A 15920-nucleotide genomic window follows, 5' to 3' on the forward strand; every position below is an offset into this window, starting at 1 on the left:
CATCCTCTGTATCTAGCTATTGCCCTTTATCACTTCTCCCTATGCCACAAAACTACTGGAACAAAACGTCCATCTTGAACTGTCCACTCACCTCTCTTCTTGCTCCCTCTTTGACTGCTTATAATCTGGCTTCCGGCTCCACCACTTCACTGAAACTGCCCTAACTAAGGTCATCAATGACCTATTAGCCACCACGTTCAAACAACACTACTCTGTCCTTCTCCTCCTGGACCTGTCCCCTTCCTTTGACACCGTGGACCATCCCCTAATACTACAGACCCTCTCATCTCTTGGCATCACAGACTTGGCCCTATCTTGGATCTCATCATACCTAACAGACTAGACATCTCGCACACCACCTCCTCACCTCGCCCCCTATCTGTCAGAGTCTGACAAGGTTCAGTCCTAGGGCCCCTGCTCTTCTCCATTTACACCTTATGCCTTGGACAGCTCATAGAGTCTCTTGGCTTTCAGTATCACCTCTATGCTGATGAAATACAGATCTACATCTCTGGACCAGATATCACCTCCCTACTAACCAGAATCTCACAATGTCTGTCTGCTATTTCATCCTTCTCTGCAAGATTTCTAAAACTTAATATGGACAAAACAGAATTCATCATCTTTCCCCCACCAGACTCTACCCCCCTAACAGACCTATCCATTAAAGTAAATGGCTGCTCACTCTCCCCAGTCCCACAAGCTCGATGCCTCAGGGTAATCCTTGATACTGATCTCTCTTTTTTTAAACCACATATCCAAGCCCTTTCTACTTCCTGCTGACTTCAACTCAAAAACATTTCACGGATCCGTACATTCCTCAACCAAGAATCTGCCAAAACCCTAGTCCATGCCTTCATCTCACGCCTTGACTACTACAACCTCCTGCTCTGTGGCCTCCCCTCTAACACTCTCACACTGGTTCCCTATTACCCAAAGATTCCAGTTCAAAACCCTAACCATGGCATACAAAGCCATCCACAACTTGTGTTTTCCATACATCTGTAACTTCGTCTCCCGGTACTTATCTACACGCAACCTCCGATCCTCACAAGATCTCCTTCTCTACTCCCCTCTTATCTCCTCTAACCACAATTGCATACAAGATTTCTACCACACATCACCCTTACTCTGGAACTCTCTACCACAACATATTAGACTCTCGCCTACCACCGAAACCTTCAAAAAGAACCTGAAGACCTACCTCTTTTGACAAGCCTACAACCTGCATTAACCACCGATCGACCAAGCCACTGCATGACCAGCTCTACCTTGTATTGTTTAAGATTACTTTACTTGTTTTTATTATGTATACCCCTTTTCACATGTAATGCTCCATGGAGTAAATGGCGCTATAATATTTAATAATAATAATAATAATAATAATGATAATCTGGGCATCCCTCTCGCTTGATTAGTATTTTAATTCTCATACATGAAAAGTTTTAGACGTTTTAGAAGTCTAAACGCCTCTACTCTCTAAGGTGGTCAGTTCACTTGATTTCATCATGGCCTGTACTGTAATTGGTCTCTATTATAAAGACGATTTAATGTACGTTTTTATGGCATTCAACGCAGACCCCCCACAGTGGTATTGTCCATTTCTAATGTGTATACAGTTGTGCTCAGAGGTTTACATACCCCTGCAGAATTGTTGCTTTTCTTTGCCTTTTTTCAGAGAACATGAATGATAACTCCAAACCTTTTTCTTCAGTCATAGCCATTCAAACCCATTTGTGTCAACTGTTATCATGTTATCAGGCCAAAATCACCAGGGTATGTGAACTTTTGATCAGGGTCATTTGGATGTTTTGGGTTTTCATTATGATTTAAAAAGAGAAAACACAGTAGTTGGACAATAAATGGCTGCACTCAACCACTAACCATGAGTGGAGAATATGTTTTGGTGCTAGCATTCATATTCTCTGAAAAAAGGCCAAAAAATGTAAACTTTTGAGCACAACTGTACATCTTAAAGATACCTGCAATACTTTCATGGTGGTGTTCATTTGTATATACCCTTTTCCCAGATACAGATAGCAAAGTTAGTGAGCAGCCATTCTTTGAACAAACACAATGGTTGCGAAGAAGAAGAAAAAGAGCGCTGAATGTAAGTAAAAATGGAAAATGTACATTGCCAAGAATATTCTAGACCCATGTGTAGGCATTTTATCCAGCTAAATATACAATGTAAGAATAAATATTTTTAATAATGTAATAATAATGATATTAGTAATGTAATAATTATAAGAACTTAAATTGACATGTGGTCTGAAATCAATGTTTTACTATAGATATTGACAATCATAGCCCGTGATTTCTACACGTGGTAATTCTCCAGTCTCAGATTAGAGTTGCTGATTGCATTGAAAGCATCACAGTTTTATTCACTTGCAAAGGGTTTATTTCAAGGTAACCTTTGAAACTGAATTGTAGTAACATTGTCAGATTGACATTGTTGGGAAAGCGTCATTATTACGAGGATATGGAAAAAATGTCGACATACAATAGAAAAATACTAGTACAAATTTATTTTTATTTTTTTATAATATTCCTTTCTAGGAAATTGTGGTAATAACAATGTAGACCATTATAGCTGCCACCGGCGTGGTCAATGTGAATCTCAAATGGTTATCCTATCTGTACATCCTCAGCTCATTTGTCAGTACAGAACTATGCAGATCAAATATTCATGAGGTTTTACGCAGTCAACTTCAGCAAGTATACATGTTAGGCAATGTTCACATTTTCAATATTTTGATCAGTATTTTACATCAGTATTTGTAAGTAGCAACGGGTGAACCCACGGGATATTTGGGTCCGGCGGGTTCGGCCAAACATCTAAAAAAAAAAAAGTTCAGTTCAGTACTAGAACAGTACCTGAACCCGGACCCCATTTACCCTGATCAAATGTAAGATCATTACCGCCGGTCAGAGAGCTGTGGATGTCAGATGACAGTGTGAGCCAGAAGCTGCGACTGGCTATAAAAAGGTTAGAGCACTACTCTCTTCAGCCTATACATGCTGTTGCTGATAACAGCGAGAGCAGGCACCACTGATGGGAGTAATAATAAACCTCTCCGGTGCTATAAATTTTAAAAAATGACGTGGGGTTTCTTCTATTTTTAATAAACAGTGCAGGCAAAACTGACAGCTGTGGGCTGCAACCCTCATCTGTCAGCTTTGTCTCATGGCTGGTTATCAATTTTATAAATAAATAATAAAAAAAGCGGTGTGGTCCCCCATTGTATATTGCCCCCTCTCCAGCCTAACAATACCAGCCCGCAGCCAACTCAGAAAAGGCGCATCTATTAGATGCACCAATTCTGGCGCTTTGCCCGGCTCATCCCACTTGCCCTGGTGAGGTGGAAAGTGGTGTAATGGTTGTGGGGTTGATGTCAGCTGTTTTAAGTGCCCTAAGTGAGGTCACTGGGGTTCATCAGCTTTAAACTCCGGTGATCTTTCTCATGGCAGCTTAGTTCTACTCACTGCAGGAGCAATTACGCTCCTGTGTCAGTATGAGCTGGCTGGCGTGGATAGCGCTCGCCTCACTGAAGTGGCCACTATCCAAATCATCTGGATTGTCCTGCAACAGTATGGATTATCTTCACATCGGACAGGTGACTAACATAATCATCAGCTCTTAGCCATCCCAGAAATAATGATGCATGTCCTGGTGCGGTAGCAAGTGCAATAATAGTTGTGGGTGTCACGCCGCGCTCTCCAGGAGGCGGGACTTGGGTCCCGACGTCTTTTCTTCCGGAGCCGCGGCCGCTCCGGAGGTCCCATCGGGTTCACACGCGCACTTCTCGTACCCTGGTTTCCACCTCCCCCATGTCGTGTTTGCGCTTGCGTGCTCCTGTCAGTTCAGTCTCCAGGTCGGTCCTCTCTATGGTAAAGGAGGACCTGACCCGGAAGTTCTAGTGGTCATGTGCTATATCAGGCTACCTCCCCCTTTGGGAGGTGCCTGATTATTGTTGTGCTTCCTGGCTTGGTCTGCTGTGTCCCTGCCTGGCTGTGCGCTGTACTCAGGTCCTGTACTCTGCCTTGTACTCTATTGTGCCTCATGGCACATGCTCTGAATCTTCACTTTGCTTCAGGCTTAGTTGTGCCTCCTGGCACACTCTGATCCTGTGCTCTGTCTCTTGCTCTGTCGTGCCTCCTGGCACTCACTCTATCCCTGTGCTCTGTTACACCTCCTAGCACGACTGCTGCTCAATTCAGTACTCTGTCGTGCTCCTTGCACGCATCCTGCTTTGCTCACCTCTGGATGTACTACTCGCTACACGCCATACTTGCTCACGTGTACCCGTCTTGCACTATCCTGTAGTTAGCGCACTTCCGTGTACACATCTGGTGTTCCCTAGTATCCTGTACCTTCCTTCAGACACACTCACCCGTGTCTCCTGTGAGCCAGCTGCCTGGTGCCAGCAGTCGTGGTACCTCATCCCCTGGGGCTTGCTCCTGACACTCCCTGTATAGGGGTGGTTCTCACTAGGCCAGCTCGCCCTGGGAGGGTTGGTGCCACGACCCAGAGGGTCCACTCCAGGAGTCGTCACAGTATAATCATGCCATGGACCCCGCTGGTACTGCGGCTTCAGTCCAAAAGGAGCTGGTGTTCCTCCGGGAAAACCAAACTAGGATTATGTTATTTCTCAAGTCCATGGAGTCCTGTTTATCTGCCTTACAGTCCGCTGATTCTGGAAATGCTTCCCAGCTGGCTAGCCTCCAGCAGGAACTCGCACAGCAACGCGATTCCCAGGCCCAGATCCTCAACTATATGGCGTCGGTAGATAATCAGCTCCTTTCCATACAATCCGTTTCAGCCCAGGCCTTGGTCCCGCACTCGCTGCCATGCTTATGCAAGCCACCCAGATATAGTGGTGACCCTGAGTTGTGTCCCGGGTTTTTGAATTAGTGCTGTTTGCTTTTTGAGTTTCTGCCGCAGCATTACCCCACCGATCGCACTAAAATAGCCTTTATAGTTTCCCACTTAGAGGGGAAGGCGCTTGCGTGGGTGAATCCCCCTTTGGGAGTGTGATGATTCACTCGTCTCCCAGCTTTCCATCTTTTTGGATACCTTCCGCAAGGTGTTTGACGAGCCGGATCGCCTAGCTTCCACCACCGAGTCCCTCTTTAATCTCCATCAAGGTACTTTATCGGTTGGACAATATGCGATATGTTTTCACACCTTGTCCTCCAAACTTGGTTGGAATAATGATGACCTCGTAGGTCATAGGGGCCTTTTGGCGTGGTCTGTCCGGTCGGATCAAAGATGAACTGGCGGGCCGAGATATCCCTACCATTTTAGAGGACCTCATCTCTCTCGCGACACGCATTCCAGGAGCGCACCCGTGAGTCAGCCAGAGAGAGAGGGCCCTCTCACCTCTCCTCGTCCATTCGCAGTTCTTCTCATCCGTTACACGAGTTATCTTCTGTAGATCCCATACCTGAGCCTATGCAGGTGGATCGTCTCGAGATAGCTCAACGGTGTCGAGAGAAGAGGCTTGCCCAAGTGCTCTGTTTCTAATGTGGGAATGCCTCCCACTTTCTTCGCTCATGTCCCAGGAGGCCGTGGAAGCTCCTGCGCCTGGGCCTGGTAGGAGAGGTCTCCTCAGGTGTATGTGATTCCTCTCTTCCCCTGTTCGTGTCCGTTTCGCTGAATTTTGGTTCCAACAGTTTTTCTGTGGCGGCTATTGTGGACTCGGGCGCAGCGGGTAACTTTATTAGTCTCGAGGCAGTTAATAGGTTTTGGATTCCTGTCAGATCCCTGGAGACTCCTAGGTTGGTAGTTCCGGTCGACGGTAAGCCCTTGCAGGACACCATTAACCAGGTCACTGAAGAAGTAGAGCTGCAGATTGGCACGTGTTATCGGGAGAGGATCTTCTTCCACGTATTGCCGACTTCATCTCATACACTTCTTCTTGGTCTTCCTTGGTTACGGACTCATGGGCTGACTCTGGATTGCCGATCCGGCGATTTACTCCATTGGGGACCATCCTGTCAGAAGAGGTGCCTACTGTTCGTCCACCCGATGAACTCTGCCTGCCCGTCTTTGACGTCTACAGGTCCGCCCTCTGCTTACCGGTCTATGACTAACGATATTGTCAAGAAGGGGGCTGAGAGTCAGTCTCCACATCAGTCAAGCAACCGGTCTATGACTAATGACATTGTCAAGAAGGGGGCTGAGAGTCAGTCTCCACATCTATCTAGCAACCGGTCCAAGATAATTACTGTGGCTTCCGTCAACTTGACGTCCTTTACCTTTGTGGCTGAGAATAACCGAAAAAGAGTGTTATGCTGGGGACATTCATCGCCGGTTGCTGGTCATGTTGGTGTCAAGAGGATGCTCTCCCGTTTATCCCATTACTATTGGTGGCCGTCTATTTCTCAGGATGTCAAAGACTTGTAGCTGCTTGTCCGTCCTGTGCCAAGAGCGAAACACCCAAGCATCCATCCTCTGACAGCTTGCTTCCTCGGGCTGAGTTGGTATACAATAACCGCACCAGCTCTTCGTCCTCCAAGCATCTCAGTGTGCCTCTTCCGGTCCGTCCTGTCTCAGGCATACCTGTCCCTGACTCTCTGTCCGTGGAGTTCTCCAGGGTATGGCAGGAGACCAAATTTTCTCTTGGAGAGACTCTGGATCGGATAAAATCGCATGCAGATAGGAGGCGCCTGGATTTCTCTCCTAAAGATAAAGTGCGGTCTTCCACTCCTAGAAAGAGGGGGCGTACTGTCACGCCGTGCTCACCAGGAGGCGGGACTTGGGTCCCGACGTCTTTTCTTCCGAAGCCGCGGCCGCTCCGGGGGTCCCGTCGGGTGCGCACGCACACTTCTCGTACCCTGGTTTCCACCTCCCCAATGTTGTGTTTGCACTTGTGCGCGCCTGTCAGTTTAGTCGACAGGTCGGTCCTCTCTATGGTAAAGGAGGACCTGACCCAGAAGCTGTAGTGGGAGGTCACCTTTGGGAGGTGCCTGATTATTGTTGTGCTTCCTGGCTTGGTCTGCTGTGTCCCTGCCTGGCTGTGCACTGTACTCAGGTCCTGTACTCTGCCTTGTACTTTATTGTGCCTCATGGCACACGCTCTGAATCTTCACTTTGCTTCAGGCTCAGTTGTGCCTTCTGGCACACTCGCTGATCCTGTGCTCTGTCTCTTGCTCAGTCGTGCCTACTAGCACTCACTCTGTCCCTGTGCTCTGTTACACCTCCTGGCACGACTGCTGCTCAATTCAGTACTCTGTCGTGCTCCTAGCATGCATCCTGCTTTGCTCACCTCTGGACGTACTACTCGCTACACGCCATACGTGCTCACGTGTACCCGTCTTGCACTATCCTGTAGTTAGCGCACTTCCGTGTACACATCTGGTGTTCCCTAGTATCCTGTACCTTCCTTCAGACACACTCACCCGTGTCTCCTGTGAGCCGGCCGCCTGGTGCCAGCAGTCGTGGTACCTCATCCCCTGGGGCTTGCTCCTGACACTCCCTGTATACGTGGTGGTCCTCACTAGGCCAGCTCGCCCTGGGAGGGTTGGTGCCACGACCCAGAGGGTCCACTCCAGGAGTCGTCACAGTGGGGTTGATGTCAGCTTTTTATTGACAGCTGGCATAAAGCCCAGGGGTTCATAAAAGAGAGTCATCTATAAGACACCCCCATTACTAATCTCATAGCTAGATTGCAAAAAATACACAGCCAGAGTAAAATCCTTTAATTGAAAGACACTGACACCTTTTGTTTTAAATTAAAAATAAAGAAGCACAGTTATACTCGACTTTACGCCTAATCCATTGAAGCCCATGTCACTTGTAAAAAAAACAGAAAATAATAAGCAACCATAATACTCACCTTTATGCCTAATCCACCAATTACCATGTCCCCTGAAAAGGAATAAATATAATAAACAACCATATCCCTCACCTAAGAGTCAGTGATAAGTGGTCATAAAGGAGCGCTTAGGAAGCAACCCAGGGGCAGACAAGGATGTCAGGTCTCCTCCGCAGCTCCAGCCGAAAACCGAAAACCTCCACCTGATGAAGACGGATCCTCCGTCGAAACGCGTTGTGGTTTAAACCCATCTCTTGTCTGAGTCTCTTTCCTGCGCTCCTAAGACCGTTTTCCATTTTCTCATATCCCTCATCTGTCCGAGGTGAAGATAATCCATACTGTTCCACAATTATCCGGATGATTTGGATAGCGGTCACATCAGTGATGCAACCACTATCCACGCCATATAAAACAAAACCATACGGAACCAAATGTACAGTATATCCCAATAGAGTCGCCCACTATGTAGTGCCGTCTCAATGGGGAATGGACACTCCAGCATAACATATTAAACAGAGAAAAAAGGGGAGTACAAGTCCAATATCATAAAAATAAGCAAGGTTTATTAAACATGTAGTACTGACAGTTACATAAATGACAAAAGGTATATAAAGGATCAGATAAGTATCTGCTGCTTGTTAGTCCTAAGAATTGACAAAATAAAGTGCTTAGTGCTTGTAACAAATATGGGCCATACTTGAGAGATTTAAAAGTAAGAGAGATCCTAACAGGTGCGCATCCTGAAAAAATCACCTTGAAAAAGAGGCGAAACGCGCGTCGGTGGCGGGGCTGCTTGTGGTCCTTGGCAGAGTTCAATATGGGTAAGCACTATGGCTTGGGTTAGTGGATTTTTTCAGGATGCGCACCTGTTAGGATCTCTCTTACTTTTAAATCTCTCAAGTATGGCCCATATTTGTTACAAGCACTAAGCACTTTATTTTGTCAATTCTTAGGACTAACAAGCAGCAGATACTTATCTGATCCTTTATATACCTTTTGTCATTTATGTAACTGTCAGTACTACATGTTTAATAAACCTTGCTTATTTTTATGATATTGGACTTGTACTCCCCTTTTTTCTCTGTTTAATACACTATCCACGCCAGCTGGATCACACTGACCCAGGAGCGTAATTGCTCCTGCAGTGTGTAGTGCTGAGCTGCCATGAGAAAGTTTGCCTGACTTCAAAGCTGATGAACCCAGGTAACATCAATTGTGGCACCGCTTGCTGCATGAGAGCGTTCCATAAAACATGACATCAACCCCACAACCATTACCCCACTTTCTACCACACCAGAGCAAGTGGGAAGAACCAGCAAAGCACCAGAATTGGCGCATCTAATGGATGCTTCTTTTATGGAGTGGATGTGGGCTGCTGTTTTTAGGCTGGGGGGCCCAATATCCATGGCTAATGAGAGTAGTACTCTCTTATCAGCCAACGCCTGTGACCAACGGTAACCACTTTATTGTTGGTCACAGATGCTGGCTAACAGTCATTTGACAGCGTGGGATCCGCAGGTCTCTCACCCAGGGTAATGATCTTACCACCGATCAGAGCCGCCGGAGTTTCTGACGCTGTCATGCAAATGACGGTGTGGGAAACAGCCGATGTTCAAGGTGCCAAATCCTGGAGATGTCCGTGTTCGGAGTCTGTGCATGAACAGTAAGTGTTTAGAACGGACCCCGAACTTTACTGTTTGGATTTGCCCATCTCTATTTGTAAGCCAAAACCAGGAGTGGGTGAAAAATACAGTGTTGCACATGTCTCTATTACACTTTTCCTCTGATTGTTCTGCTTCTGGTTTTGGCTTACAAATATATTGATGTAAAATACTGACCAAAATCTGAATATGTGAATGTGGCATTATGTCCATTATGAGACGACAAGGGAATGGCTGCCAGTCGCCATCCTCTGTCCGTATAGGAGGGTAGTCTCAAAAACTCTGAACCAGCTAATCTTTATTTGGTTCAGATGGCTGTGAGGGTCGGCTGGTGTCTATAGATAATGCCTTGTCAACAGATCACAAGATCGTATGTTCTCTATCCAAGAAAAATGATCTGATTATGCTAATGATACTATTATCAGACTCTGATCCCAGTTTGATCAGTGTGAGATCTGTTTTTCTCAGATGTGGAGAATTAAAAAAAAAAAGTTTCTCCATCTTCTCCATTCAGTCTGTCCATGAAAATTGGACCACGCTCAGATATCAGTCGAGTTTGGTCCGATGTTGTGCATGCAGTGATTTTTTTTGTCACCAGATCACTCGGTCTGAAGAAAAAAATGGAAATGTGAACTGCTTCACTCAATACCATTGGTCCAAGTACGAGCCGATGTCTTGACGGATTGCACTCAGACTGAAACTACAATTGTTTACATAAGCCTTAAATATGATGTGATATGCTACAAAACTTGTTTATGAGCATCTTAAAGCCACTAATCTAAGTTATCTGTCCCTAGCATTAGGCCAGGGTCACATGTTCAGTATTTGGTCAGTATTTTACCTCAGTATTTGTAAGCCAAAATCAGGAGTGGAACAATCATAGGAAAAGTATAATAGAAACCTGTCTCTAGAGATGGGCGAACCCGAACAGTAAAGTTCGGCGTCCATACCGAACACCTACTGTTTGGGCACAGACACCAAACACGGACTTCACCAGGAAGTCCATGTTACTGTTTGGGTTTGGCTGTCCAAACACAGAGTGATGTTGCTCTGTCATGTGCATGATAGTGCGGCAAACATTGCTTCTGATCGGCGGTGAAATCATCCCCTATGGTCAAACAGCTGCGGTTCCCACGCTGTAAAAAGAGATTGTGAGCGCTCAGCTGTGATTGGAGGTATAAAGTTTACCTTCGGTCACTGGTGTCAGTAGATGGGACCACTGATCCCAACATTCGACACCTGCTGCCGCTATTAACAGTGAGAGAAGGAGCGGAAGATGGGAGTATTCATCAGCCAATTCTGTGCTGTAAATAAATAATTTAAAAGAAAAACGGCGTGAGTTCCCCTGTATTTTTGCAAACCAGCAAGGCAAACCTCACAGCTGCGGGCCGCAACCCTCAGTTGTCAGCTTCAGCAAGGCTAGTTATCAAGAAGAGAGGGGTCCCCACGCTGTTTTTTTTATTATTTAAATAATGGGCCATGGGACAGCGTGGGGACCCCTCTATTCTAACTAGCCTTGCTGAAGCTGACAACTGAGGGTTGCAGCCTCAGCTGTGAGTTTTGCCTGGCTGGTTAGCAAAAATACAGAGGAACCCACGCTGTTTTTTTTTTTTTTAAATTATTTATTTACAGCGCAGGAGCTGATTATGAATACTCCCATCCGCTGCTCCTTCTCTCACTGGCATTAGCGTCAGCAGGTGTCGGATGATGGGATTGTGGTGTTTGCAGGATGCAGTGACGCTTCGCGAGACAATTAGGTGCTTTCTATATTAACGTTTATAAGACTAGAAGGAACTTTCCTCAGTCCCGGCCTGATTACCAAAAGGGGTAACAGGGGTTGCCCTCGCAGGGGTTCTATACAAGCACACACAAACGGGTAGAACACGACTACTTCCGGCGACAGCCGGTCACTATAGGGCCGCGGTATGGCCGACTAGAGGTCCTTAATTATAAAGTCAACTTAGCCGTTCAGACGCCCCCCGCCGTTCGGGGTGGTGGTCTTTCAGCGTAGTAGTTGCTGGGCCCAGTTGCGGAGGCGATGACGAAGTCTTCGCGCACTCCGGCGCGCTGATGACACTGGAGCCCCACAGGCTCCGGCGGAGTCCTTGGATGGTTGGGCCGCAGCCCCTGGCCTGGGGCAAGCGGCAGCGATGTGTGGTGGCGAATGACTGGCCACCTGCGTAGCTAACGGCTGCGACGGGGGGTCCGCGGTCAGCAGAGGCCCGGCCCCTGCTGCGCGCAGTGGGACAGTGGTGGCCAGCGGCACTGTACTTGCCGCGGCCACTGGTGAGAACAGGGCGGCTGCAGGTGGCGGGGAACAAGCCGCAGCCGTGGGCTGGGGTGAGACGGCAGCGGCCGCGGGTGACCGTGGGCAGGCCGCAGCCGCGGGCCGAGGGCAGGCGGCAGCGGGTTGAACTGGTGCCACAGTGGCCACGGGCTGGAGCGGGGCAGCAAGTCGCAGATAATCACCTCGGTACCGTCCTTCTGGAGTCCTCGGTGAGCGTCCTCCCTGGCACTGGTGAGCCGCTCCCACGGTCTCCTGCTGTCTCTGTGTCGGTCTGCTGACTCATCGTCCTGGGAATTCCCCGCCTCTTTTGTACTGGTCCCTCCCCCAGCCCATCTGTCTGTCACAATGGTCCGTCCCTGAATTCTGCCTCCCGGGGACAGTTTTCCCCGGAACCCAGATGACAGCTCCCTTGGTTCCGGCCCGGGCACTCGACAGGGGCCTTTCCTCCGACACTCCCCCACCCTGTATGCTCGCCAGTCCTCGGGCGAGAGTTTTTGTGGATTCGGGTTAGCTTTTTGGGGCGACAGTCCTTGTCGCCATACAAACTGGTCCTGTTCGTAACGTTCAGGGGGTTTGCCAGCTGTTGACCGCTCGGAGCGTCGAAGCTCGGGTGTAGTGGAGTCTTCTTGGGTGGTGGAGGGTGGTCGAATAGTTGGTTTTGGTGGGATGCCCGGGTCTACTGTAGTGCCACTATTAGGGCGACCCGCAGATGCGACGGGGAAGTCCTCTTTGTCATCCAGGTCCCAGGCCGGGGCAGGGGTCGGGGACCTGGAGGGTCAGTTTGAGCCGCGGGGGATCGGTAGACGTACAAGGTCGTAACATGTAACGGTGCACAACCCGAGTGAGAGGTGCGTTGTTTCCTTCGGATTGTATCTCGTACACAGGCCCGTCGGGGCTTATTTGGCGCAACACTTGGTATGGGTTCACTTCCCACCGTGGTTCTAACTTGTTTTGGGGCGTTGATCAAGTACGAGTACCCGATCCCCAGTCTGAAAGTCAATAGGTGGGGGCAGTGCTCCCCCTGGTGTTATAGATCCTGGAGCTTTGTATGGATGATACGGTGGAGGGTCTGCAGCCGGTGACGGTGGTTTCGGACCCACGAGGATACCCTGGTCCAGGGTTGGGGTTCTTCCGGGTTCAATTCCACCTCCGTAATTCCTTTTCCTTCCCGTCCGAACAGCAATGAGTAGGGGGTGTAACCAGGCACCCGAATGATATATACCCACACCAGCTCGGGGACATATTCAGGCCAGCGGACCTTGCGGTCGCTCTCCAGGGTGCGCAGCATTTGGATTAGCGTACGATTGAATCATTCGCAAGCTCCATTTCCCTGCGGGTGGTATGGCGTAGTCCGCGATTTATCGATACCGTAAAGATGGTGTAACTCTTCCATGACTTTTCCTAGGAAACACGCTCCTTGGTCCGAATGTATTCGTTGTGGACAGCCTTACACTTGAATAAAGTTCTTACAAATCGCATAGGCGGCCGACTCCACTGTTTGGTCTCGGGTGGGGGTGACCACGGCAAACTTGGTGAAATGGGCCACCATAACGAGACAATGTTCATACCCCTGATAGGCAGGACCTATGGTTAGATAGTCCACCGTAAGAAGCTCCAGAGGGGCTGATGTTACAATAGTTTGCACCGGGGCTCGTTGCGCGGGGGTTTAGTGAGCTCACACGGGTGGCAGGTTCGACAAACTTCTTCTACAGCAGCGTGCAAGCATGGGTGGTACACTATCTGCTGGAGCCATTGTAGTCTTTTGAGCACCAAAATGAGCCCCCTTTTCATGGGCTTCCCGGGCCAGTTGGTTGAGATGGGCTCCGGGCATGATTACCTGCCATATCGTAGCTGATGTGGTTCGTAACATGGCTTTTCGATATAAAAGTCCTTTTTTGATGGCTAGTTTTTCCCACTGGCGCAACATCAGCAACGTATCTTGGGTCAAAGTCTGTCTTTGTGAGCCCGTGGGCAATTTATTGGTGGTATTTGCCGATATCTCTCCCGGATGGGGGCCGTTCCTGCCGTGGGGATCCCATGCGTGATGGCCGTGGTACATCCGAAGTCGTCCTCGTGGCTGGCGAAGGCACTGTAAAATTGTCCAAGAAGTGTCTCTACTTGGAGAAGCTGGGCTGGCGCTAGGCCGGAAAGTTAGGCCCGCATTCTCTCCAGGATTACTCGACCTTTTTCTTGGGCCTAGGATGCGGCAGCCTGTTGGGTTTGTACCATCACTGCCCAGGGATCTTCGGGTTGCACCCTCAACTGGACCGCGGGGTCCGGCAGCATCTCCTCCAACGGCCTTACTAGTTTGGCCTTCTCGGCCCGGGGCTTCAGGGAGATATCCTGAACTTCCAGGTTGACACAACGTACCAAGACGGTCCCTTCCCGCACTGTGGCGGGCCACCAGGATGCCAGGGTGCAACCGTTCCGAGTAACATGGTTCCACCTGCACCTCCACGCCCTCCAGTGGTATCGGGGTGCGGATCGGCAGAGCCACCACCGTCTGCCCCGGAGGAAGCATGAGCGCAGGGGCCGCCGGTGCGATGACCTTGCCCAGCACCTCACCCTCCTGACACTCCGGGAGCACTCATGCCTCCAGCACCAACCGCTGGAAGACCTGCCCCTGGGCCGCGGGAGAACCCCACTGACTTAGGGTCTCCTGCGTGGTATCGTTTGCGGAGTAGATTGCTGAACTCCCACAGTATGTTCATGCCCAAGATGATCGGATGACGGTCGTTAGTCTCTCCTTGGGTTAGGACCACTCCCTGGCGGCCGAGGGATTTACCACATAATGTCATCTGGAGCCACACCACTCCGGTGACAGGTACCAGCAGTTGGTTTGCAGCCACTAGTCATATCATGGGCCCCCATTGGGGCCTTGCCGCTTCCGGAAAATTCTGCCGGAAGTACGTTGTCGGCATGGTCGTTAACTGCGACCTGTATCCACTAGGCACCGTACAGCACGACTTCGGCTCCTTTCGGAAACCACCATCACAACCATATTAAGTGGCCCTCTAAGTCAATATCCACCCCGAAACAGCTGTCTGTGGATGGATACCTGGCCTTGGTGTTTCCCTTGCCATATCTGTGGACTCGTAAAGAGCTGGATATTGACTTAGAGGGCCACTTAATATGGTGGTGGTGGTGGTTTCCAAAAGGAGCCACTCCTTGGCTGGGTCCTTTCCTGGAGGAAGATCTGGCTAGTCCCATGTTTGAGACTCTTACATGAGGCTCCATGGACTTTATTTGCATATTCGTATTTCCCAGGGAGCAACGCACCTAGAATTTCACTGATTGAGCGCCTTTGCCGGCTGCTGCAGTGTTTTCTTTGACTGGTCTCCCTGAGGTCAGTGATTGTTTCGTGATGTTGGTCTACTAGGCATTGCTCCCTCCTAGCCAGAATCCTACTCCACACTGATGAGGGGCAACACCCTGAAACAGCTGTCTATGGATGGATACCTGGCCTTGGTGTTTCCCTTGTCATATCTGTGGACTCGTAAAGAGCTGGATATTGACTTAGAGGGCCACTTAATATAAGTGGTGATGGTGGTTTCCTAAAGGAACCACTCCTTGGCTGGGTCCTTCCCTAGAGGAAGATCTGGCTAGTCCCATGTTTGAGACTCTTATATGAGGCTCCACGGACTTTATTAGGATTGGGTCCTGACACAATCTACTTTCAGAGCAGAGTTGGTCATAATTCTCATTCATCTCTATGGGATTTACGAATGCCTCTCCATTGACATTGACGAAATAGATGTGGGTCCTAGTGTGACTGCTACACCAAATGTACGAGATGGGGCTTTCCATTTGAGTGAAAATGATAGAGAAGGGGCCGGTCACATTAGTGGTCTCTACCAGCTTGAACCTCTACCAATTACCTACTGTACGTACATTTTAGAGTTTACTCACTAGAAATCTGTGCCCAAGCATTTTGAAGAAAGAGCAGATTTAGGGAGATTTATAGCAGTGGTTCTTGATTAAAGGCCCCATACATATTAGGCAAAAACGTTCCAAGGGCAGCTTGACGCTAAACCTGGCTGCGCGGTTGAATTGCTGTGGCACTTCAGAGTAAGCATAGCTTTTTGAAACACCAGCAGGGACTGTATGCCTTGCCTGATTAGTCTGACTCAGTCCTCAGCTGGCTTTTTC

General features: G+C 48.9%; 1 protein-coding gene across 9 annotated transcripts in view; it reads left to right on the forward strand.

The window, feature by feature from the left end:
• The window catches only part of ADAM23 (ADAM metallopeptidase domain 23), an 889186-nt gene that overhangs the window by 522172 nt on the left and 351094 nt on the right, over positions 1-15920 (forward strand). For all 9 annotated transcript variants that reach the window (XM_073541893.1, XM_073541894.1, XM_073541897.1 and 6 more), the window contains exon 8: positions 2031-2110. In XM_073541893.1, the coding sequence (XP_073397994.1) occupies positions 2031-2110 (80 nt within the window). The remainder of the gene's footprint in view (positions 1-2030; positions 2111-15920) is intronic.

The sequence above is a fragment of the Dendrobates tinctorius genome, unplaced genomic scaffold, assembly GCF_039654945.1.
Source record: "Dendrobates tinctorius isolate UK_male_01 unplaced genomic scaffold, ASM3965494v1 ptg000125l, whole genome shotgun sequence".
Lineage (NCBI taxonomy): Eukaryota > Metazoa > Chordata > Amphibia > Anura > Dendrobatidae > Dendrobates > Dendrobates tinctorius.